Source organism: Phocoena phocoena, chromosome 8 (assembly GCF_963924675.1).
Source record: "Phocoena phocoena chromosome 8, mPhoPho1.1, whole genome shotgun sequence".
Lineage (NCBI taxonomy): Eukaryota > Metazoa > Chordata > Mammalia > Artiodactyla > Phocoenidae > Phocoena > Phocoena phocoena.
The window spans coordinates 34446068-34471292 of NC_089226.1; the positions used below are offsets into that span (position 1 = coordinate 34446068).

Sequence of the window (25225 nt, forward strand, 5' to 3'; positions counted from 1 at the left end):
AAAAGAAGCAACGGACAAAGGATTGATCTCCAAAATATATAAACAGCTCAAGCAGCTCAATATTAAAGAAACAAACAACCCAATCCAAAAATTAACAGAAGACCTAAATAGACGCTTCTCCAAAGAAGATATATAGATGGCCAAGAGGCACAGGAAAAGCTGCTCAACATCACTTATTATTATAGTAATGCAAATCAAAACTACACTGAGGTATCACCTCACACCAGTTAGAATGGGCATTATCAGAAAATCTACAAATAACAAATGCTAGAGAGGGTGTGGAGAAAAGGGAACCCTCTTGCACTGTTGGTGGGAATGTAAATTGATACAGCCACTATGGAGAGCAGTATGGAGGTTCCTTAAAAAAACTAAAAGTAGAATTACCATATGACCCAGCAATCCCACTACTGGGCATATCCTCAGAGAAAACCATAATTCAGAAAGACATATGCAACCCAATATTCACTGCAGCACTATTTACAATAGCCAGGTCACGGAAGTAACCTAGATGTCCACCAACAGATGAATGGATAAAGAAGATGTGGTACATATATACAATGGAATATTACTCAGCCATAAAAAGGAATGAAATTGGGTCATTTGTAGAGATGTGGATGGACCTAGAGACTGTCATACAGAGTGAAGTAAGTCAGAAAGAAAAAGAAATATCGTATATTAATGCATACATTGGAATCTAGAAAAATGGTACAGATGAAGATTTGCAAGGCCTAAATATAGACACAGATGTAGAGAACAAACGTATGAACACCAAGCGGGGAAAGTGGAGATGGGGGTGGTGGTGGTGGGATGAATTGGGAAATTGACATCGACATTTATATTTAATATGTATAAAATAGATAAGTTAAAAAAAAAAAAAAAGGCCCAACAGAGTCCGTTTGCCTCTTGTACCATGTCTGCAATGCAGAAGAGGGCCTTCCCCAGACATGCTGGTACCTTGATCCTGGACTCCATCTCCCACAACTATGAAAAATAAATTTGTGTATTAGCAAAAATGAATAAATAAATAAAACATATCATTTGGATCTGTGATAAGATAAAATAAAATTTAGTAAAATGTGGTATGTAGAAAAAAATAATGTTTACTTTCATTTATATAATTTACCTCTTTCTTTCAAAGATGAAAGGGCTGAGTCAAAGAGGTCAAGTAACTGGTTCAAAGTCCTATTGAAAGCTGTTGGTGGAAATAGGGCAAAATAGGTGTTTTCTCACCTTAAGTTTCCAGTTATTTTCTTGACATCACTCTGTTGAGGAATTTCAATCACAGAGTGTAAGAGTACAGGCATATCACATGTACTATTTCAATCATTAACTGCCTGCCATGGATATTTGGTTTATTTCACCTGTAATTTTTAATATCTCAAGTCATATACAGCTTAGCTCATAATTTCTTTTTCTCTGGTACTATTTGATGGTGAAAGGAAAGGGAAATAGTCTTATAAGACACATAGTTAAAGATCAAAATATTAGGCTTATCTCTTCAATCAAGGTAGCTCTTTTATTTTTTGATTGTTCCAGTATTAAGCTAAATATGCTCAAGAGACACTATACTGTGTCTTCATCTCCTTCCCCACACCTTTTTCTTCTGGCTTAGTTGGCTGCCCTACTTTGGAATTACATGCCAGTAGAAGATGACCTCAAATTACTCTAATTCCTAATAAAGAGAAGCCTTCCAGCTGAGAGCACATTACTCTCCCATGTCTTCATGGTTGTTGCTTTTCTTATTTATTCCAATTACTTACAAAGAGCTAGGGTGTTTTTCCCTAAGTAGAATGCAATTTAGAGCAGTGTTTCTCCAAGTGCATTGGCAGGACAAAGAGCCAAAGACTTCAGAATAATCTGGAAAATTTACTAAAATTTCAGGCTATCGGTTTCAATTCCAAGCCTAGTGATACATAATCTTTGTATATACACAAAGCTATTTCTCTTGATGATTTTATGTACATTAAAGAAATTCAAAGTTGGACCTACCTTGATTCTGATTTTTATCATGTTACTTGTCATGTGAGGATTAGAGTGTCGCAGACTAAAATGGCTAAAAAAAAGGCATACGGAGGGTCTACAATCATATTGTATTCATTGATGGTTTGCACTAACAGTAATACAAATTATATTTAATTTGTACCGGCACTCACACTAGAGTTGTTTTTTTCCCTGATTGTCTAGACATCAGTTCTGACTGGTCAGTATCCAGGAGATAGCACTTGTTAAATAAATATTTCAAATGACATTTCCAATCTGACACTCACAGTAATGTCATGTCTAAGGTCAAGAATTCATGCTCAGTAGGTCTTAAAAATTTGACTTAGCTAATTAGCTAAAAAGGTTTGGCTGGTAATCTTCTTATGTTCAAATAATGAGTATTTACATTTTTGTCTTCATTGCCTATGCCAATTGTACTCAACAACTGTTTCTTGTCTTCCAAGAATAGCAACTATTTTTTCAATGTTTTTTTGGGGAAGTGCTTCTTCCATCTTCTCTAACCATGAAAGTTAAATGGGAGCCACTATCTTCCTATAAGTTCTGCTGTAGTTATTAACTTGTTATGGGCATCTGACCAGTTAGATTATCTCTTTGTCCTGGACACAATATTTGAATCAAAGACGGGCAGCTGAGGTTGGCATTTTTAAGCCAAGGACCAGGAGCCCAAGTCTCACTTTCTCCTTCATGGCAAAAAAGAGCCTGCATGTCTGAGAGCCACTGGAACCTCCACAAGTGGAAGGAGGTAATCTGTCATTGAAGAGAATTAAGCCAATTTAGATAGGATTAAGCCAAGGCAGATAGAGGAGAGATGAAAAAAAGAGTACTAGTAGCATGTCAGTTCTACTTGGGATTTAGCTTCTTTCCCTTCTCTCAGTTAAATAAAATGAATTCCCTATTTTGTTTAAGTTATTTCAAGTTGGGTTTCTCAGTTACAGCCAAAAAGAGTTCTGACTGATACCTCATTGAGTTCAGCATAACCAGTGGTGACCCTTTGTCAGGTTCTATCTCATAATTTATCTTGATTCTTAGTCTATCATACTCTAGATTAGGCAAAGACAAGATGGAGTGGTGGAGGGATAGGGGCCAAGACAAATCAATATATACAATGTGTCCTATTTTAAAGCATTGTACCATTTAATCATGAATGTAAATTCTAATAGAGGGTACAAATATTCTATATCTATATCTATATATCTACCTATCTCCTAGTAAAAGAGGATAAATGAAATTAGAAAAGCACAAGATAAAGTGTTATGGAAGTTGAGAGGAAGGAGAGATTATTGAGAAAAATGGGGAACTGCTTTAAGTGGATTGTGACAGTGGGATTGGAGTTGAAAATGTGGCTGTGGAGGTTTAGTGACTTTCAAGTGGAAGGGACTATTAGCAAAGACATGGAAGTGAGATTCTGTCTAGAATTTTATCAGAAATTTAATTTTATTGGATTGAGTACGAAGGAGTAAAAGAGTAAGATGTGAGAAGGAGTAAGAGTGAGAGAGAAATTTCAAACATTAAGTAGGAGCTAGATGATAAATAATATCAAGGAATGTTATATTTCATCATTTGTCTATTAGAATAACTCAGCAGAGTCTTGATAAATTTGCACGAGCACTTGTTTGGAAAAATAGTTGCAACAATTGATAGGCATTGGATTTTATTTAGAGATAGCACCTGGAGTTATTATTTTCCATACTCATTGTTATCAGTGATTACATGTTGGTAAATTGAGCACAATAAGTGTAATGAAGGTGTACCTAGGATAAGTATCAAAAAGAAGCCCTTATGAACTAAAATATAGTTTTCACATTATATGGTTTAAACATTTAAGTGCATTGAAATGACTTAATGAAATGTCTTGGGGATTTCCCTTTATTTCATCAGAAATATATGTGATGAGAGGGGGAGAAAAGAAATGACTAAATAGTTCACATTATGCCTACAGATATTGTGTCACAATACGGTACTCATCTTTTCAGGAAATATTAAATATCAACCTGTAATTGTAGATAAATGATGAAAATCCCAACTCCATCCCTGACTCTATTGAAACACGGAGGCAATGACACAGCCTCTGTAGGTCCACTTTCTCACGTATAATGAGAATCCTACCTGGTATTGTGGGTTTAGAAATCTAGTAGTGGTGTGTTAGGGAATATATGTTACACATTGACAGATCCCTTTTTATTTACTGTACTCAAATAAGTTAAAAATTATAATCTGTGGAAATTTTAATCACTTAAACACGTGTCCAGAAGCCTTCTTTTCAATTCCCTGATGAGCCCCTAAGTAACAATTTCACAAGCCTAGATAGATAGACAACATATTGCTTTCTCACTTCAAAAATTTTATATTACCCTGAATCATAGTTTCTCGAGGTGAGTCATTGTTAGGTAAATAAAGAGATTGAAGGATCTCTTGGCAAAAGGAAATAAATAACTTATGCTGTCTTCAAATACATGCACAATTATGGCATTATTTATCTGGGGACATTAAGAAGAATCAGAGAGGTTTATTATTAGAAGATGTTTTTCATCACAATTATGTATATTCTGAAAATCAGAGAACAGAATCAGTGAAAAAAATCAGGAATAGATTTTTTTCCCCTACCCAACCATCAAGAATATATCAATCAAGGTGTTGCCTCCTATTGTAATGGCTTTCCTCTGATTACTGAATTTTAAGGCATATTTTCTTCTGCAGCTTATGCCACAGTGATTTAGGGAAATATACCCATCTCTCACCATCACCATCTGAGGGCTCATTCCCTGTGCATCAATAACTTGGAAAAAGAACTTATGAAAGTAAAGTCTAAAGAAACAACCATATATATATGAACAAACATATCAGCTCCCTAGCATTAAAATAATAGAATAGAAAGAGCAAACTTAAAATTTTGATAACTAAAGGTTGAATATTCACTTTGGATCAGAAGTATGTTGAAAAGTTGTCCTTCCTTAAAAAAAATATTTTGGTTATTTTTATAAATTTGTATTCACAAATAAAATTGCAGAAACTTCTCTGTAAATATATCTACATAACATATATATATATATATATATAGCTTTATAATAAGTCCATTATTTAAAACTCATGGTTGTTTTTTTTTTTTCTCAAGTTTTCTTTGACTTTGTGAAGTGTGTGTTACTTACTTACTGCCAAGTGAGTAAAATATGATAGATAGATTGGGGAGAAACAGATTTAAGAGCGTACAGGGAAAATGTTTATAATGGGTGACTCTGTAATCCAAGCTAGAGAGGGAAGACACCTGAGGCCACGAAGGTGTGGCAGACAGTGAAATAGTGGATTAATCAAAGGACTGGGGAGCCTGAGGGGTTGAAAAATTGTTTGCGTGGAAAGTGATAAACAGAATTATTTGGACAGAAAGGAGGCTGTGAGCAAAGAGCTGTTTACTTAAAATTGAAATTTTGATGAATGCAGAATGATTGGTAATGGAAAAATTCTGGCTATTACCTTCGTAATGGGTGGCTAAGGTGGGAAGGAGTACAAGTTCGTGGGAAGCAAGGAGGTTAAGACACTGAGAGGTCAGGACGCTGAAAGGATCATTGATGTGAATACAGATGACACCAAGACAGAATATAAGATCTTCTGTAAACGAGAAAGACTGAACTAAAAAGATGAGAGATTATTGCATTAGAGTTGATTGCAACTCCTGAAAAGCATGCTTTGGATCCTTTCTCTTTATTTATTGTCAATATTTTGTAGTTTTCCACTCATCGACTTCAATGTTCTAGTCCTAAGTTATCTTTTCAAATTTACTCTCACTCTTCCCCTTCATGCATCCAATATTTTATATAACAGAAATGCTTTGTATTTTCAAAACATAATTCATCCTTAACTGATGTTGAACCTTCACACATATTGTTGGTCCTTATCTAAATTTTAGTTTATTGATAAAGTTCACTTCAAATTCTATCTCATCAAAAGAAGAAGAAGAAGAAAAAGAAGAAGAAGAAGAAGAAGAAGAAGAAGAAGAAGAAGAAGAAGAAGAAGAAGAAGAAGAAGAAGAAGAAGAAGAAGAAGAAAGAAGAAGAAGAAGAAGAAGAAGAAGAAGAAGAAGAAGAAGAAGAAGAAGAAGAAGAAGGAGAAGGAGAAGGAGAAGGAGAAGGAGAAGGAGAAGGAGAAGGAGAAGGAGAAGGAGAAGGAGAAGGAGAAGGAGAAGAAGGAGAGGAAAGAGAAGAAGGAGAAGAAGGAGAAGGAGAAGAAGGAGAAGAAGGAGAAGAAGGAGAAGTGGAAGAGGGGATGGGAGAGAGGGAAGGGAGGGGGGAGTGCAGAAAATTTTATTTTAATGTAGAAAACTTCTGTAATTCCTCCAGCAAGAAATTTTGTCCCGTACTTCTGGATTACCAAGCATTTTATTTCTTATGATACTAATTATGTTCTATCTTGTATTAAAGTTATTTGTGTACAGCTATTCCAATTATCTTATTGGTCAAAACCATCATCATTAAATCTGAATAAACTTTACTATCTAACCCAGTCCTACCCCTAATTCTCCTTTAGTCTGTCTTTCTTTCTGATGTCTTTGTAACTTGTCCTTTGAAATACCAGGTAATTTTAAGCAAACATTTTTGTACAGCTGTTTTAACTCCTCACTCTATCTGTTTGTCAAAAAGAAACCTGCATTTTTCCCCTACTGCATTCATTTGACTTTCATTAGTCAATGGAAGAATAGAGCTGGGGTATACTGTCAATACTTTCCTTTCTCCAGATATCTATTCAAGACCCCAATCAACATTTGAATGTGTTAGTCTGTCTTTTCTACTACTACTAGAGTTATGGCTACATTTCACTCTTTGGATTTCATGGCCCATAAGTTTCTCCTATTGAATACTAGGTTTCACTTTCCTATGAAAATTTTGATCTACTATCTTGGTTTGGTTCTAAGAAACAGTTTCTTTACTTCTTATTTGAATATGAGAGTGCTTCAGGAGCAAAGGAAGGAATTTTGTAATATTCTTTCTAGTATCTCTTGTATCTTTCTAGTATCTCTTCCTGTTTTTTGCCACAGACATAATCTTAATTTTAATTCAAAGCTTCACTACCTTGATCTTGATCATTGGTATTCTTGGCCCCTGATTCTGCAGTCTTTTCCATCTAATCTATTCTGTACAATGACTCCAGCTTGATCTTTGTAAAACACCATTATCATCATATTTTCCTTTCTTTAAAAAATCCCCTATTACCTTATGGGTAAAATTCAAACTCCTTTACATTTTGGCATGTAAAGCCCTAAAAATCTGCTCCAAAGCTAACTTTTCAATCTTAGTTACCTCTTGACCATTATAAGTCCACTGCTTTGGTTAAACTGTTTCTGAAATGGGACATTAACTCATTTGTTATCTTGAAGTTATCAACCCATATGTACACTCAAAGACTCTCCATTAACAAGGCTGGATTGAATTTCTTTTCCTCAAGAATATCTTCTATTCTCACAGTAGACTACAATGATGGATTCACCCTATAAATTCTTAAAGCATTCAAGATTATATAAATATACTATTTACACTTCCCATCTCTACTTAGTCATGTTTTATTTAAAGTTTTGTGTTTGCATGTCTTATTTCTCTATAATGAGATAGATAATTTATTGGTGGCTAGAGCCATGCCCTGCACTTAGTTTTGGGTCATACAGGTTTGGATCATGGGAGGTTCATGAACATTAATATTCTTAGTCTATCACAAGCCAAGTGATAGGGGCTAGTTTTTGAGCACAAACTATATATGCAGGCATAGAATGACAACTAATCTTCAAATTCTTTCCAGAATTTATCATTTATCAGGACTGGAAAAATATCATAAAGCTTCCAGAATTTCCTCCAAATCCTCATAGGTAGTTTCAGATTTCAATGTCATTTGGGAAGAAAAATTTAATTTTTCAGTTTTTGATTCTATATAGATGTATACATGTGTATATGACAAAAAAGATATAATACTTTAAAATGGATTAACCCATTAATATATTGTAGCACTGTTTATTCCTTGTTCACTAAAGAGATTTATCTTAGACCTTTAACACTGATGAAAAGAGACCCTGTCTTAATGATGAATTGTTAATGGTGATGAATAAATCACAATGTATTTAAGTTTTCATGCCTTTCTTTTCACAAAATAACCTATTTGACTAGATAACATACAACAGTAGAAAAATATTAATACATTTGCTTATTATCCTTTTTGGTTGAACATATTAGCCAGTATTAAGCCAAAATAGAGGACAAAAATATTTTGACCACAAGGTAACTATAATTATTGAATATAACTGTTCACATTAAAAAACAACAGAAACTGGTATTCAATAGACTGTAAAAGATACACTTTTCCTCCCTTTGAAAAAGAAGGGAGTGAGTCAGAAGAGGATTCATAATACAAATGGGACCCTCTTTTGCAAATTGTCCTAGTTCTTTCTGGGCGTGAGAGAATGCTTTTAGAAGAGAACCTGAAGTAGGACTGTACCTATAGCTAAGTGTTCACTGCAAATACGCTGGCTACACAAATGTTGCATTTCTAACACTGAAAAATCTTTGGAAATCTGCTTTTCTTTAAAGTTACATATCACCTTATCCCAGTTCAACAAATCTGCTTGTTCCACAGGCTTAAATACGTTTGGTAAGTCAAGGTTTGGGGAAGTAATCAATTTAATGATAGATGCAATTATGATTTGTAAGGTCTTTGTTTTTTTTTTTTTTTACTTCTAGTTGTATTATTTTTTCATATTGCCAATAACTGAATTTGTGAAAGATTTTTTTCACATTTTTAGAAGATTTCCAAAGTTGTAGAGATAAATTAAAACCTAAAACTACAATGAGAGACTTAGTATGGCACTCAGGTCATGCATTAATCACTGTTGAAAGTATAATGATAATATAGCAATGAAAATAATACCTAATCCATATATGGGATTTATTACATATGAGGTACCTTTCTAAGTCCTTTAGATGTATCAACTCTGTTCCCTACAACCCCCTGAACTGGTCTAATAATTACCTTCTTTTTACCTCTGAGAAGACTGAATTAGAAAGGTTAAAAAATTGTCCAAAGTCATGGCTATTAAATGTTACATCCAGGATTTGAATTCATGACATCTGGTTGCAGAGTTTATGCTGTTCTCCATAATGCTAAGTAATTAATGAATTGTATTCCATGTGTTCCATGTGTTTTGCCATAAATCAGCACTTTGGAGGCAAAGATATTTTTCCATAGAAAATTGTTAAGGAATGGTTTAGTTGCTATTTAACTCATAAAATATTACCTAGTTCATAAAATGTGATCTAAATAAATTTAGATCATGATTGACATAACACAAGAAGATAAATTACTTCTCCTCCCTACACATGCTTTTTCATAGTTTCAGAGCCAGCCGCAGGCAAAAAATTGAAAGATGTACTGTTTTTATATTCTACTTCTTTTTATTTACCTTTCTTCTCTTGTTCCTTTGGGTATGCTTTTCCCTCTGTCCATAATGCCAGCCCAGAATTGAGGCAATTGACACTCCACACTGAAAATTCTCTGGATGGCCCTGTGGAGTTAGTGCCTTTGACATATGATGCCTCTTGATTTTACTTTTTGCACATTGTGATATCAGAACCATCGCCTTGTCTACTTTCCCTATTAGACCAAGTGTTCTTTGAGGATCAGAGGGTGTGTTATTCTTGAATCCTCAGCACCAAAAATACTGTGAACTGTGCCAGAGACTTTAGGTTCATGATTATTTTAATCTTTACAACAATCTCAAGGTTGTTGTATGAATAAAGAAACTAAGGTTTAGAAAGGGTAGGTGGCATAGTTAAAAATGAGACAGAATTGGGATTACAAAATAATTAAATCTGCCAGAATAGCTCTCTGTCTGACCCCATTTTTTTAAGTGATGCCAAATTCCTTCCTATTATCCTTCACATCCTATCCAACTCTTTTCCCAAATAACACTTATTCCTTTCTTCCTGGGAAATTATCACAGGTAGATGTTCAAAAGCAAAATGATATGATTTAACTGATATATACTAAAGTAAAAAGTACTGATCTCTGATTTTCTCTGTGGCATCTTATTTTTTAAAGCATGATGCTTATTCACTTAAATGACTGTTTAATTAGTGGAATTTATCCCACGTGGTATACGTTTTATGCCACAGGGGAGGAAGACATTGTAGATAGTGGGTCTGCTGTGTTTGGCCAGATCTGTCTGAGAATCCATTTCTGAGGTTAGAGCCTCAAAATTGTTCCCACTGCTTTTTTCTTTTTAACTTGTTTTCTGCTTTCACTCACTTCTGAATTTCAAATTCTCTAAAAACTTCTTGAGGACATGTCTTTTGCTTAAACAAAGGCAAAAATCAGAAGGGCCTGTGGCAGTGACCAACTTATGGTAGGACAGCTATTTATACATATGAATCATTTTCAAGTTGGCCATCTGTAAGGTTTGTACTACATGTATTTGATCATCAAGTTGTCAGGGTGACAGCAAAATATTTCTCTATGTTGACTTTAATTTATTTATTAAGCCAGTGAGTAACACAAATATTCTTTAGGATCCTGGATTTGGTGAGGTCTTCATTTTCTTTTCCTTTATAGTTCAATTTTTAACATTCTGACATTAAAAAAAAAAAACCCTACCTTTAATGAAAAAAGTGTGCTATAATATTAAGTAGAACCAACTAATTATTAAGAAAATTAGGCTATGTATTCTCTTGACAGCTATTTTGATAGATAATTAACATACAATATAGCAGGCAACCTTACATTCTCTATAGATGAATTCTGTCATTCCCAAAGATGAACATAACCCCAATTTTACTTAAACAGGTTACTCCTTTCTTGCTATCTAATTTCATATATTTGATGGATACTCTCTTTCTTGATAAATTGAGAAAAAAATCCTCACATCATCTAAAGGGATGAAATTAGAAAGAAGCAAAGATTGCTTCTATGATAGGTGGGCTATTCATACAGAGGATCGTCTCTAACCATACCCTTTAAATTTTATTTTAGGTAATATTGATAAAGTAATCCAAGACCCCAATTTGGCATTGAAATCATAAGGGAGGCATAATGATACAGTGGAAAAAACACTATGACCTTGGGAGAGTCCCTTAACCAGTTGGTAACTGAGCAATAAAGTATAATATTTAGCAGGTTACTCTTTAGAGTCATAGACACATAGGTTAAGAGGACTTGCTACCTGTTTGTATGACAGATTGTTTAACTGTAATAGAAAGATAAACTCAAAGGCTGTATTGTTGTGAAGATTAAATGAGAGGATGTATGAAATGCTTTCACCACGGGCGCCTGTTGCATAGAAAGAATGTTAATCATTTTCAAGCCTTCCACTTATGCAACAGCTATCTCCCTGCCACAGCACTGTGATACAAGGGTTATAAAATAGTAAGATGAATCATTCAGTTTCAAAATATTTTAAATAATGGCAAGATTATATTGGTGTAAGTAAATTGCCTCCCAGCATGTCTACTCTGAAGAAAATAACACTCAATTGAATATATGAGTTCCAGTACATTTGTTAAAAAAAAAAAAAACCTTGTTATTTTATGATAAATTTGCAAAATATCTCATTGGAGTGAACTGTGGGAGAAACACTTCTAAATATTACAAATGACTTTCCAGAAGCAGTAGTTTTAGAGCCCACAATATCCTGGATGTGATTTTTAGCACTGGATGATAAAAGTGATCACAAAATAAGAATAGAATTCAATAAAGAAAGATATAAATAAGGATATAAATTCAATAACCTTGAAGGATAAGGGGAATCTTAAAATATTCACCATAGAATTACTCAGTTTTAGACAAATTAACTGAGACAAAATGTGAGAATTAGTTCAGGAGAAAAAAAATGGAAGGAAATCATTTAAAATGATTCATAAAGAGACTTAAGGTTATTTTTAAATACCTTATTTGATGCTCAGAGAAAAATCAGGTAGATCATATTAAGAATAGCAGTGCAAAGTAAGATAAGGAGAAATGGTAACTGTAGGATAATAGGCATCTTATTAATAATAGGAAGATTGTCTAAATAAAGTGAAAAGACCTATGTCACCTATGACAGCTCAATTATGAGAACACTCCTACAAAAACAGCATATTAATCTAAATTTCAATAATTACCTTAAAGGTGATCTAAAACTATGAATGAAATACATTTCAAATTATTCCAGAAACAATCGAACAACTGCAAAAATACCGTGACTGACAATCACTATAAAGTCACAGTTGCTTATGGAGATAAAAGAAAATGCCAGATGTTCCCTTACCTGCCTGGACATAAAATTTCCTAGTGATGCAGTCAAAAATAAATACCTCCAATCTCCACTGCAGGCCTACTAAATCAGAGTATCTAAGGGAAAGACCCAGGAACCTGAATTTTTACCAAGATTCTTCCTAACATAATTCTGTATAGTCTTTCATCCACCTTTTGTCTGGAAATCCTGTCTGGTACAAAAAAGAGCTTAAAATATATGAAGAGGTATGTAACATTAAAAAATTTATACTTAGCAAGTAATGATTAGTGCAACAGTTCTCAATTGTTCTTAATATATGAAATATCTGGGATATGTAATGAAAATGCAGATTCCTAGGATTTATAGGCTGAGGACAACTTGCATGTAGATCTTTAATTACATCTTTCACCTAATCCTGTCTCTGAAGGAATAACAGGAATAGAACAACCCCACTAATGGAGTCTAGGTGGTACATTTGAAGACCCAGGTTCTCCTGAGACCTCCCAAGGATGCAGCCTTCATTCTTAAAGACACTGCACAGTCCACACCTTACAACATTTAGTATAACATTAAAAATGCTGGTTTTTAGGACCACTCCAGAAATTCTGATTGTATAGATCTTGAGTATGGCCCAATATTTCCATTTTATACAAGAACCCTAGATTATTCTCATTCAAGTGTTTGAGAATCACAGTATTAAATGCTGGTCTATTAGATGTAATTTTATAGATTTCCAAAAGCTTTTAATAATTTTATTAATAAATATTATTTAAAATTAAACAGACAGTGAATAGAAATAATATGAAGGAATATGTTTTGTCATGGCTGGTGAAATAGCTTAGGTATGGGAAGCAACATGTTGGCAAAATGGAATAGTTCTCTGGGGTTGAGTTGGAGATGGGATTTGCTGACTATTTTGTAAATTAACATGGGAATAATAAAATTCCAAAGTTTTAGAATGGCACTGAGCTCTACTGGGTATTGAAATATCAAGCTGGCAAATATCATTTGCATGACGATATCATAAAGTTGTGGGTGGGTATTATGAAAGTGGCAGATAGATTTCAATATGGACAAACATAAGAAAATTCTTTTAGAATAAAATCTAAACCATAGTTATTATCAGGTACATTTTATTCCTGTTTATTGTAACTAAAAAGTTGTGTGACTTTAGGCAAGTCATTCAAACATATGCAGTCAGAGCTAAGAATTAAAAGCGTATCTCAAAAAAAAGAGAACAAAAAGAAAAGGAATTGAGTCAGAAAATTCTGGAACAGTTTTTGACTGGAGATATGACTGAAGACAAGTGATAGAATGTAAAACTTCTCCCAGTGCTACTACCCCTCACCCCAACCTCTATTAAAACCTCAATTCTAGAATTGAGTTTGAATTTACACAGTAAACAACAGCAGCAACCACAAACAATACAGTAATTGCAACAGTCTAGGAAAGTAGTTTCTTACTGCAACTACACACACTAGTGAAATGCAGTGGCCCTTGTGTCATAAATACTGTGTGAATCACTAATTTTTACTAAAACTTACTATGTATCAGTCATTGTTCTAATCGTTTTGCATTTATTAATGCATTTAATCCTCACAATAACCCTATGAGAAAAGTATCCAGGCTATCCTCTGTTCAGATAAATAAACTGAAGCACAGGCAGGTTAAGTCTCTTGTCCAGGGATAAAGTAGGTGGTAAATCAAACCCAACTTTGTGACTGATTTACTTTAAACAAAATTAATAAAAAAACATTCTATTTTAAATCTCTGTAATGATGCCACTCTCATGAACTTGCTTTCTGATACCTTCCTTGATTGATGGTAAAGGAAATGGTGTTCCAGCTAGTTCACTGGCATTGCACCTAAAGCCTCTCTTGTGCTCTATAGCCTAGAATGTAGAAAAGCTCTTGAAAGTGAATTTTGGATAGGAACACTATTCACCTTCTGTGAATTGTAGGAAAAGTCACTGATCTAAGCAAGAGGCAAAACGTGTTGTAATTAGAAGTATTAGAAGTATAAAGAAGGGGATAAATGAGAATGAAATTGCAGATGTAGAATTCATAGGGCTTGCCAAGCCTATGAGCTATGTATGCAGTCAAAAGATTAGGAGGATTCTAATTGATCCAGAAATATTTGTATTAGATGTTTAGAAGAAAAGTGATCTCACTAACAACAGATATCTGCTGAAGAAGTTAGTTTGTGGGAAATTCTAAATTGCAAACAAATAGAAGTGTCCACTAAAGACAAATATTTAGAAATATAGATGGGGCACAGAAGTAGAATTCCGGAGGAATACCTACATTTGGAAGGATAAGCTTTCTTAAGTCCTTTAGGGAAAAATGCTAAGTGTAAACAAACCAGACAAATGGGTGAATGGACACATCCAAACCAATAGCTAAATGGAATGATTGATATAGGGGGCAGTTTTTTTTTTTTTTTTCCTTTAACATCTTTATTGGAGTATAATTGCTTTATAATGTTGTGTTAGTTTCTGCTGTATAACAAAGTGAATCAGTTATACGTATACATATATCCCCATATCCCCTTCCTCTTGCATCTCCCTCCCACGCTCCTTATCCCACCCCTCTTATCCCACCCCTCTAGGTGATTGCAAAGTACCGAGCTGATCTCCCTGTGCTACGTGGCTGCTTCCCATTAGCTATCTAAGTTACATTTGGTAGTGTATATAAGTCAATGTTACTCCCTCAGTTTGCCCCAGCTTGTCCTTCTCCCTCCCCATGTCCTCAAGTCCATTCTCTACGTCTGAGTCTTTATTCCTGTCCTGTCCCTAGGTTCACCAGAAACTTTTTTTTTTTTTTTAGATTCCATATATATGTGTTGGCATACGGTATTTGTTTTTCTCTGTCTGACTTATTTCACTCTGTATGACCTACTCTAGGTCCATCCACCTCACTACAAACAACTCAGTTTTGTTTCTTTTTATGGCTGAGTAATATCGATTGTATCAACGTGCAACATCTTCTTTATCCATTCATCGATATAAGTGTCAATAGACACTTAGGTTGCTTCCATGTACTGGCTATTGTAAAGAGTGCTGCAATGAACGTTGGAGTACATGTGTCTTTTTGTATTATGCTTTTCGCAGGATATATGCCCAGTAGTAGTATTGCTGGGTCATATGGTAGTTCTATTCTCAGTTCTTTAAGGAACCTCCATACTGTTCTCCATAGTGGCTGTATCAATTTACATTCCCACCAACAGTGCAAGAGTGTTCCCTTTTCTCCACACCCTTTCCAGTATTTATTGTTTGTAGATTTTTTGATGATGGCCATTCTTACAGGTGTGAGATGATATCTCATTGTAGTTTTGATTTGCATTTCTCTAATGAGTAGTGATGTTGAGCATCTTTTCATGTATTTGTTGGCAATCTGTAGATCTTCTTTGGAGAAATGTCTATTTAGGTCTTCTGCCCATTTTTGGATTGGGTTTGTTTTTATGATATTGAGCTGCATAAGCTGCTTGTATATTTTGGAAATTAATCCTTTGTCATTTGCTTCATTTGTAAATATTTTCTCCCATTCTGAGGGTTGTCTTTTCATCTTGTTTATGGTTTCCTTTGCTGTGCAAAAGCTTTTAAGTTTCATTAGGTCCCATTTGTTTATTTTTGTTTTTATTTCCATTTGTCTAGGATGTGTGTCAAAAAGGATCTTGCTGTGATTTATGTTATAGAGTGTTCTGCCTATGCTTTCCTCTAAGAGTTTTATAGTGTCTGGCCTTACATATAGGTCTTTAATCCATTTTGAGTTTATTCTTTTGCATGGTATCAGGAAGTGTTCTGATTTCATTCTTTTAGATGTAGCTGTCCAGTTTTCCCAACACCACTCTTGCTTCCTTTATCAAAGATAAGTTGATCATATGTGCATGGGTTTACCTCTGGACTTTCTACCCTGTTCCATTGATCTATATTTCTGTTTTTGTGCCAGTACCATACTGTCTTGATTACTGTAGCTTTGTAGTATAGTAGATTGAGGAGAGACAGTGAAAGGTACAGAGGAACTTATTCAGGGGAGTCTTCACCCAGGTAAATCAATAAAAGAAAATATTTTCAGGTTTAAACAGATTTTCATAAGGTGTCAAGAATGATGAATTCTGAGAAAAAGCTGGTGAGTTTGATGAACAGATACTTGATGAATTTTGAGAAAACACCTTGAGTGGTGTGGTGAGGTTAAATGCCAGATTGCAGACCATGAGATGAAGAGAGGAAGTATAGCAATGGAGACAGTGTGTGTAGACTAGTCTGACAATAGGAAAGGAAGTCAGATTAAAATTACTGAACATACATTTTCCACTCTTAAAAAGTAATTCAAAGTTCATGGTACCTTTCTTATGTTAAGAATGATATATGCACCATTACAATGTCAGTTATCAAAACTTTATATCCTTTGGGATTTTATTTCCTGAATGACAATAACAAGTTTTCATGTGGGAAACCAGAAAAGGCCTAAATTAGATTCATATTTAAGAAATTTATCTTATTATTTGTAAGCACTTATTAACTAATTCTTCAAAGTTTCTAAGACATATTAAGGGAGTTAATAAAATTATGCACATTGTTTTTCTTGATAAAAATTCTTATTTCCATAGATAGAAGTTCAAATTTTTTTCATAATTCTGCTTGAGGAGAAATTGAATTGTGTGAAATGACTAATTGTCAAAGACATCTGAGCAAATTATTCATTTTATTCAGAAATCTTCCAATGATTTTTTGAAGTTTTTATTTAATTTGTAGCATATCAAGATTATAAGATTTCCAGAGAGACACATAGCAAAATAAATAAAAGATTAATAAAAGCCAAGTAAGTTTCTTATATTCCTGCAGAACTTGACATAAAACCTTAATGCTATTCAGCTTCTTTCACATAGATAAATATATTCTAGTAGGGGTTTTCTTTAACAAGCTTTCCCAGTTCCTTTGGAATGATCCATAAATTGAAAATTCTGAACAAAGATTAAAAGAAGAAAAAGTATCCGGGGTTTAAGGTAGAACATTTAATACCCACTAAAAATTTAGAGGAGAAAAGGGAAATCTAAGAATACTCAAGGCCATTCCAATTGCCATATTTCCTGTGATAAACTGATCAGGAAATAAGAATGACTTTGTTGCATCTCACTGTTTGCTTGGTAAAACCAATTCAGGTACCAGAAATAGAATAGCACAGGATCCATTCAGTCTGTACTTTATCTGGAGCAAAGAAAACAGAGAGGATTGGAGTGGAGCAGGTATACATTTTAATTGATGTTTATTCCATCAAACATTGTTATTTCTGATTCAGTGACTGTGATCTTGGGTGCTGAATTACCAGCTGAATGCTGTTTAACAGCCAGTTCTCTGGGGTTGGAGGACAGTGAGAACTCTGATATGTAGCCTTTGCTACTTCTCACGTTGTAGATACTCCCATCATGGTTGATCTCAAGCTACCAAGATGTGAAGAGATGCACAACCAACTCCTGTAAGCAGGAACAAGCCAGTTCCAATACACTGCTAGAATAGCCATGAATATTTCAAAAGATAAGTAAGAAAACTGAATTTCTTCAGATTTCTCTTTGATGTTTGTATTAGTTTTCTGTGCCCTTGTATTAAGATCCTTAATCTCATCTGCAAAAATCCCTCCACTATATAAGGTAACATTCAAAATGTCCTGGAATTAGGATATGGACAACTTGGGGTCATTATTCAATCCACCACAATCTTCAAAGGTATACCATTTTTTATATTCTTCTATTGCTCTTAGGACCTTTCTTATTCAGTAGTGAATTAATGGGGTTGATTCATAAATTATGTAAGTATGTGATTCTGTGCATAATTCCCTCGACACAATTCTTGGTTTAAAAATAAACCTGTTGCCTACATATACATTCTTAGCTGATGACTTTGTCTGTAGTTCATTTAAAATAAATGCCATCAGACTTCCCACCACCAAATATTAGGTTATCTGCATCTATAGTCTTTTTTACTTTTCTCCCCACTGTGACAACTGATGAATTCTCTAACAAAGGTCAATCTTTCTGCATACATTCTGAATCTATTCCCATTCATTATCCAAGTTACTTCCTCAATTCTTTTTCTCGCTCCTGCCCTATCCAACTCCAGGGATGGCAAAGGGCCCCAAGGACTGTTTTTCTTTTTCTTTCTTTTCTTTTTCTTTCTTTCTTTTTTTTTTATTATCCTCTCTGTGTCACTTTGGAGTCACTATAGCCCTAGATAAGGGTCTGAAAAAATGCTGCCTTAGGAAGGAGTGAGATCTTACAGGAGAAGATTCCATCTGGACCAGAAGAGGAGTGAGGAGCCTGGTGCTGTACACAGTGAATTGTGGGAAAATGCTTTGCTCTATCTCCTTGAAAAAGTGAACCTATTATCAGAATGTAATGTTCTTTTCTGTCCCTAGAGATGCATTTAATATCTTGTATGATATTCATAGACCAATTTAAACTTCTTTTGGCTTTTATTTCATATTTGTTTCTATATGTTTTCATTCTTTTCACTTTAATACTTGTAAAGTTTTTAGAACAATGCCTCACATGTACTAATTCATTATAAATGTTTATTGAATAAAAATAAAATAAAATAAAAAAAGTCTTTAGAATTGGGCTGAGAATTCTAATGAGAGCAGAAATGAAAGTATGAACCTGCCATGCATCAGACCGAGATAGTGAGACCTTGAAGGGAGACCAAGACAGTAGTGTTGAAGGAGAGGCAGAGGTGTGTCGAGGGAGAGATATAGAGTTGTAGGAATAAAAACTTGGCAAAAGAGAGAAGTTGTTAAAGGGAGGTGTTTAATAAATTTTGCTGTTTTGCAGAATGCTGCCTCCACGTTCATTACCCTCCAAACCATTATAAAATTCTATATTACCTATAATAGTTTTGGAGCTAGATTTGTTTGTTTTGTTTACAACGCAATGACCTGTGAGATTGGCTCCATGGGGCACTGGACGGGCAGACAGATCCTAGGATGCTTGGTTACACTCAGTCTTTAGGGTAATATCTTCCCTTGTATTATATTGTAAGCTACCTAAGGACAATTATTGCATTTGTTTTGCCCTCCATTATATCCTCACTACTTAATGAATTATCTGACACATAAAGGTATGCAATATACATTTGTAAATGTGTGAAGATAGTTTTTCACAGTGCCAGCAGAGGAAAATCTGATCACGTCACTCATGTACTTCCAATCTTCTAAAGCTCCCCGCTCTGTATTTTGGACAACTTTTGTGTATTTGAATGAACTTGGCCAGAATTTTTACTCCTGCAACAACCGCTGCAACCAGGTCTGTGTAGGTGCAACCAGTTTCACTCAGCTGCAACTTGAGGGCATCCTGTAAATGCACGGGAGTTAACTGCCTGTGGAGTCACCCTCAGGGATGGAAGACCATTGATATCTCTGCCAAGGAGATTATTCTGAGTGCATTTCGTAAGGCTCTGGTCCTGTGCGACCAAGCTCCAGCTGCCTGTAGAAGTGGCCATCTCCATAATGCAACCTCCCTTTTCACAAGTTCATTCCTCAAACCCACCCCATTCCACACTCCTGCTCTCTGTGATAAATTTCAAATAAACTACCTACAAGCTAATTTTGTTTCAAGCTTTGCTTTAAGAGGATCCAAGCCAAGACATTTTTCCAATAGTCTATAAAGTAAAATTTTATTTGTCCTTGAAAGGAAATAATTTGCCTATGTATATAACCTCTGTTATTTTTAGAAAGGCTGACTTTTTTCAAAGAAGTGTAAAAACACAATATTCTGAAATGATTTTTATAGCTAACTCTATGGTCACAGCAGATTAAATGTAACTTTTATATTCAACCCCCTGCAGAGGTGTTTGTCAAGTTTGCAGAAATATCCATTATAATGCCTGTCTCTGCAATGAGAGGTTTGTAAAACCCAGCAGGAATTGTAGCTGACTGTGATGCAAATAATGGAATCATCCACAATCATATTCTATTTTTATTTTCAGACTAAGTGTTTAACATAAGCCACCTACTTGGGAAATCATTCAAGAATATGTCCTTCCTATAAACATGGTCTTCAATTTTTTTTTTTTTTGAAGAGAGATTAAATAGTAATATAGACATTTTTTGAATTAAGAACAATTCTAGTTTAATTGATGCCTTTCTAGAATAATTTAAATTTTCCTGCTTTTTGCATATTATCCTGATATAAATTCTATAACCATTCAGTAAGCTCAGTAATTTTTAATAGAAATTGTTAATTTAGCATTGCATATAAACATTAAGTCTGAGAGGCTTGGACATTGCTGTGTGTTTCCCAATTCTGTAGAATTGGTTCCCTTTTGAGGTGAGGGTGCGGGTGGCTGGGAGAGGTGGGTCGACAGTCAGCTCTGCTTTGATGTGAGGACAAAGAACTGGCTGTCAGGCTGTGGACACTCATGTGCCAGAATGAGAAGGTTTTGCATTCTGTGCCACTATTCACATTAAGAACTTTAGCTTTCCAGGGAAAGTTCACTCATGTTGTTAAAAGAGTTGTTAAGAGCCCTTTGGTCTTTTTGTATGTAAGGACAGGGAAGAGAATGGATTCCAATATTTCACTGAAACAGATGTTCAACGTATATACTTTCAGTCCTCCTTTGGCCCCATTTTTTATGTCCACCCTTAGCTAACTGTGATTTCAGAGCTTTTTCAGTCTTCCACTGGGCACATGGTTTTTAGCCCTTTTCTTAGATCCCTTAAACTTTATTCTAGGTTTTAGTTACTCTGCCTGTTTAATCCTTAAACTCACATCCTTCCTTATTCTTCCAGAAATATATCAAAGTGTCTCATTTGTTAATGAAATGCTTCCTCTACTCATTGATGACATGAATTTCTTCTTACAGTGTCTCAGAAGGGAGACAGGAGACAAATACAGGCACCCAGTCCACCATCTTGAGCTGCATGCCCACTTCTCCTTGTTGAAATACTCATTTTTCTTGGCTTCCTTGATACTACACTATTGTTTTTCCTATTATCTCTCTGACTTTTCCTTCTCATTATCCTTTGTAGGGTTTTCATTTTTAACCTTTCCAAAGCAATTTGGACTCCTCAAGGCTTGTTCCTAAGCTCACTTCTCTTTCATATGCATTTCGTGGGCTTTCTTAACCACAATAATGGTTTAATTTATCATTTGCATTGTGATGACTCATGTTCATATTTCAACACTATTATTGAAACTATGAATTGTATTTATAGAGCAAAATTTTAAGAGAAATTACATCCAAACTGTATCACAATATTATTTTCTTGTTATATTCAAAGTTTCACTTATGAAAAGCATGTCTAGTAGAGCACACATATCTACAAATAGCTTAAAAATCTGTAACAATATGTATTGAAAGATAATTATATAGTAATAACTTGTTAACATCTATTTGTTTTAAGCTTTTACAGTTAGTCTATGGGAAAGTTTAGAACACTTGGTTGCATTTGCAGGAGAGAATGTCAGAGTAAATGTGGAAGACAAAAGGACATAAAAGTAGTGTAGGAAAGGTAATGGAAAAAGTAGGACTAAAACTATCACTTTATATAATAGAAAGTCAAGAATTATTTTCAAGAGTTAAAAGGATAATAGAGATTTAAGCACATTGTCAAGGTTAAAAAGGAAACAACAGAAAAATATTAAACTATAAAAGAGGGGAGGATAGAAGAAGCAGATGTACATCATATGAGTTATTGTCTAAACTTGATTAAACAAGAAGCACAGATATTTCCTAGCATTATATGAGAAACTCATGAAGAAAAATAGGAGAAATTAAAAAGTTAGCTTTAGGGAGTAGGATTGGATGGAAGGGAGGTGTGTGGGTTTGCTTTTTCTTTCCCCTTCTTATCAGCACTTATAACTCACTACATTCCTTTGATAAGGGTGTATTACTATGATAAAAAGTAAAAATTAGTAGACAATCACCAAGAAAACAATAATCTCAGATAATTTACAGAAAGAAGAAATATGAATTTTCTAACTTCTCTCACAAAATCTTAAATAAGACTGTCATTGAATGATGTAATTGAAATTTAGCAGGTGTTTTCCACCTGTTTCTTTTTAACTTAAATGTTAACTTTAAAATAACAGTTTTATTTTACTTGTGTGCATTGAACCTTTCATATAGTACTGCACAAATAATGATTTTTTGAAAATATAGATGTTTGTAAAATAAAAATAAGTCAACGGTTTCAACTGCTTCAGTAAATTCAATTAACATGACTAAAAATATTTATTAGTTTAATGACACAGTATTGGTTACATAAGAAACAATGGCTAACAGTGTGATGTTCTGAAAAGGCCAGTGGGAATGAAAATCAGCAGTCAAGGATGGAGGGATTGGTTTTAATAGTAGGAGGGACAGTAGAGTATCTCTACTGAAATTACATAAGGGAAGAACAGTATGGATGAAGATGTATCAATAGTTAGATTTGAAATTCCATTAGTAGGAAAGTAAATTTGATACTTAAATAGGTTTTATAAAGCAGTGGGGAAGGAGGGAGGCTGTCCAGTTTGAGAAAAGCAGAGAAGATTCCAATAATCTTTGGGACAGTTACAAATTAACCATCCACAGAAACTTACTAGGATTGAGTGGCAATATTGAAGTTGTTGATCATGAATCTCTGGCAGGTGTAACTCTCTAGCAGCTTTCAGATTCCAAGGCAGTCACAAATTAAGGGTATAGTGAGTTCATTGGGAGTGGGGTTTTACCCAGGAAGAACAATAGAATCAGAAGGGCAAAGGAGTTTAAATAGCAGCAAACAAATTACTCTAATTATTCTTAAAATGTTTGACTATGGAAGGTATAAGGTAAAGTTAAGTGATACATTTGGGCCATGAAATTAAAGAAGTGCAAGAGACTGTTGAACATGGGTCCTGAGCTTTTAAATCACTGGTGAAGGTGGTGTCAATTTTTGGATTCTTACTTTATATGTGTTCCTCTCCCTTGTGAAGGTCAATGTAATGTTTAGGTTTGGTGCATGAAAAGAAGGCAGAATAGCCTACTCAACCTGAGGCACTATCTGAATGTATGGTATTATTACATAAATGGATGGTGTAAATGGAACTAGTCAGCAAAATGTTACAATTTTCCAACAAAGATGCTTCAAATTCTTGCGGAATTAATGAGAAAATACTCAGAAACTTTATGAAAATGGCTTATAGAAAATCACCTCAATTCTAAACTATTAACTAGGTAAGTTTTCTAAATGCATATCTATTTTCCTTTATTCTTTTCACCCTATAGACATTCTTATATAATCTTGAAGTTGGCATAATATACACACAATCATAGCTTTAACTGTATTGATGGAATACACAATGATAACACTTAAATCTCTTTCTCTAGCCCACTCCTCTCTTGTGCATATTAGGAATATGTATCAGTAGCCTACTGCATATTTCCACATAGATTTCCCATGGATATCTTATCTCAACATAGCCAAAACTGAATTTGTGACATTCATGAATTTCTCAATCTATTTTTTCATCTGTCTTATCTCTTTTCATGAAAAGAATCATCATCCATTTGTTGAACTATGTTAAAGCTTTCTCCTACTCCAGAGCCTCAAGTTTAATCATCACATTCTGATAATTCTACCTTCTTAATATCCCAGGCATGTTTTCGACCCTTCAGTGCTATTACCACTGCTTTCATTCTGTCCCTCCTCACCTCTTGACTGGTTAGTTTCAGTAGCTTCTAAATTGGTTTCCCATTTTTCATCCCTGTTTCCCATCTATTCCTCCATGCCATTACCTAGCAGTGTGACCTTTGGAGGTCCATTCATCTCTTTCAAATTGGCTTCTTCATCTCTGAAATAGATATTGCATTTGTACTCTCTACCTGATAGGATTATAGGATTATTACTAATGTTTTATATATATATATATAAACTCTGGCTATACATTACTGCAGTATATATTCTAAAACTAAGCAGATAAAAGACTAGTGTTGAAATAGATTATTTTTTAAGCTTCACAGTCCAACAGGATTCTCGAGCTCACTTCTCAATAATACCTTCATAGCTTTTTTATTGCATGACAGAGTAAGCCATATATCATATGTCAACTGTAATATAGTACTTGACTTCTTTAATGCAATGCTTAACTGTAAATGTCTATAACTACAAATCGGGTTTTTAAATTTGAAGATACTTTGGATAGATGGCAATACCTATACTTATAGAATCATCATTTCTACCTGAAATGTACTTAAAAGTTAAAGTTCCAACTGCTCCTATTATTGGAAAAGTAATAATAACAATTATAACTATGCCATGAAGTATTAAAAGCTGAATATTCAATTTGAAGTTAGCTAAAATTAAAAAGTGATGAAAAATGAACCTGTAAAATACTTGCAATTCATACACATATGCTATATAGAGGCTCTAAAGAGCAAAAAAAGAACTGTGGAGTCTTTATTACAGTTCATCTTTTTGGAATCCCTCTCCCTTTTTGACATTAGGGTATTGTTAAGGTTAATATTTCTTAGCTATAGATCATCACTTTCCTATGTGAAAAATTTTATTCTAAGGTATGCATGATCTTAGACTAAAAGTGTAGAGTTTCTAAATATGCCAAATGCCATTTTATTTTATTTGTGCTAGGTTTAAGTGCTTAGAAGAACACTAATACATTTTTTTTAGGTCTTTTTGTATTGAAGTACAGTTGATTTACAATACAGTATTACTTTCAGATGTACAGCATAGTGATTCAGTATTTTTCCAGATTATACTCAATTTTTCACATTTGAGTTGGCTGACCATTTCAATCCAGTCCATGGAACTTACCATCATTACGGAGAGTGAGTGGTGTTGGAGGACTAAGTACTCGAGCGTTCGTAACTGTGTTTTTCACCAGACAAATATAGCTGCCAACATCTGATGTTTGGACTTTAGAAATATAAAGGTTGCCTGTCTCCTGGGAAATGAATCGCCGGCTGTCTTCCACCACAAAGGAAGGGAACTCGTTAAATACCCAGCTATAGACGATCTCTGA

The 25225-nt window shown here is 34.3% G+C and overlaps 1 protein-coding gene across 1 annotated transcript in view; it reads right to left on the bottom strand.

Moving 5' to 3' along the window:
* CNTN5 (contactin 5) overlaps positions 1–25225 on the bottom strand; it is a 1437259-nt gene that overhangs the window by 378786 nt on the left and 1033248 nt on the right. Inside the window, exon 8 of the mRNA XM_065881340.1 lies at positions 25018–25221. Within this exon, the coding sequence (XP_065737412.1) occupies positions 25018–25221 (204 nt within the window). The remainder of the gene's footprint in view (positions 1–25017; positions 25222–25225) is intronic.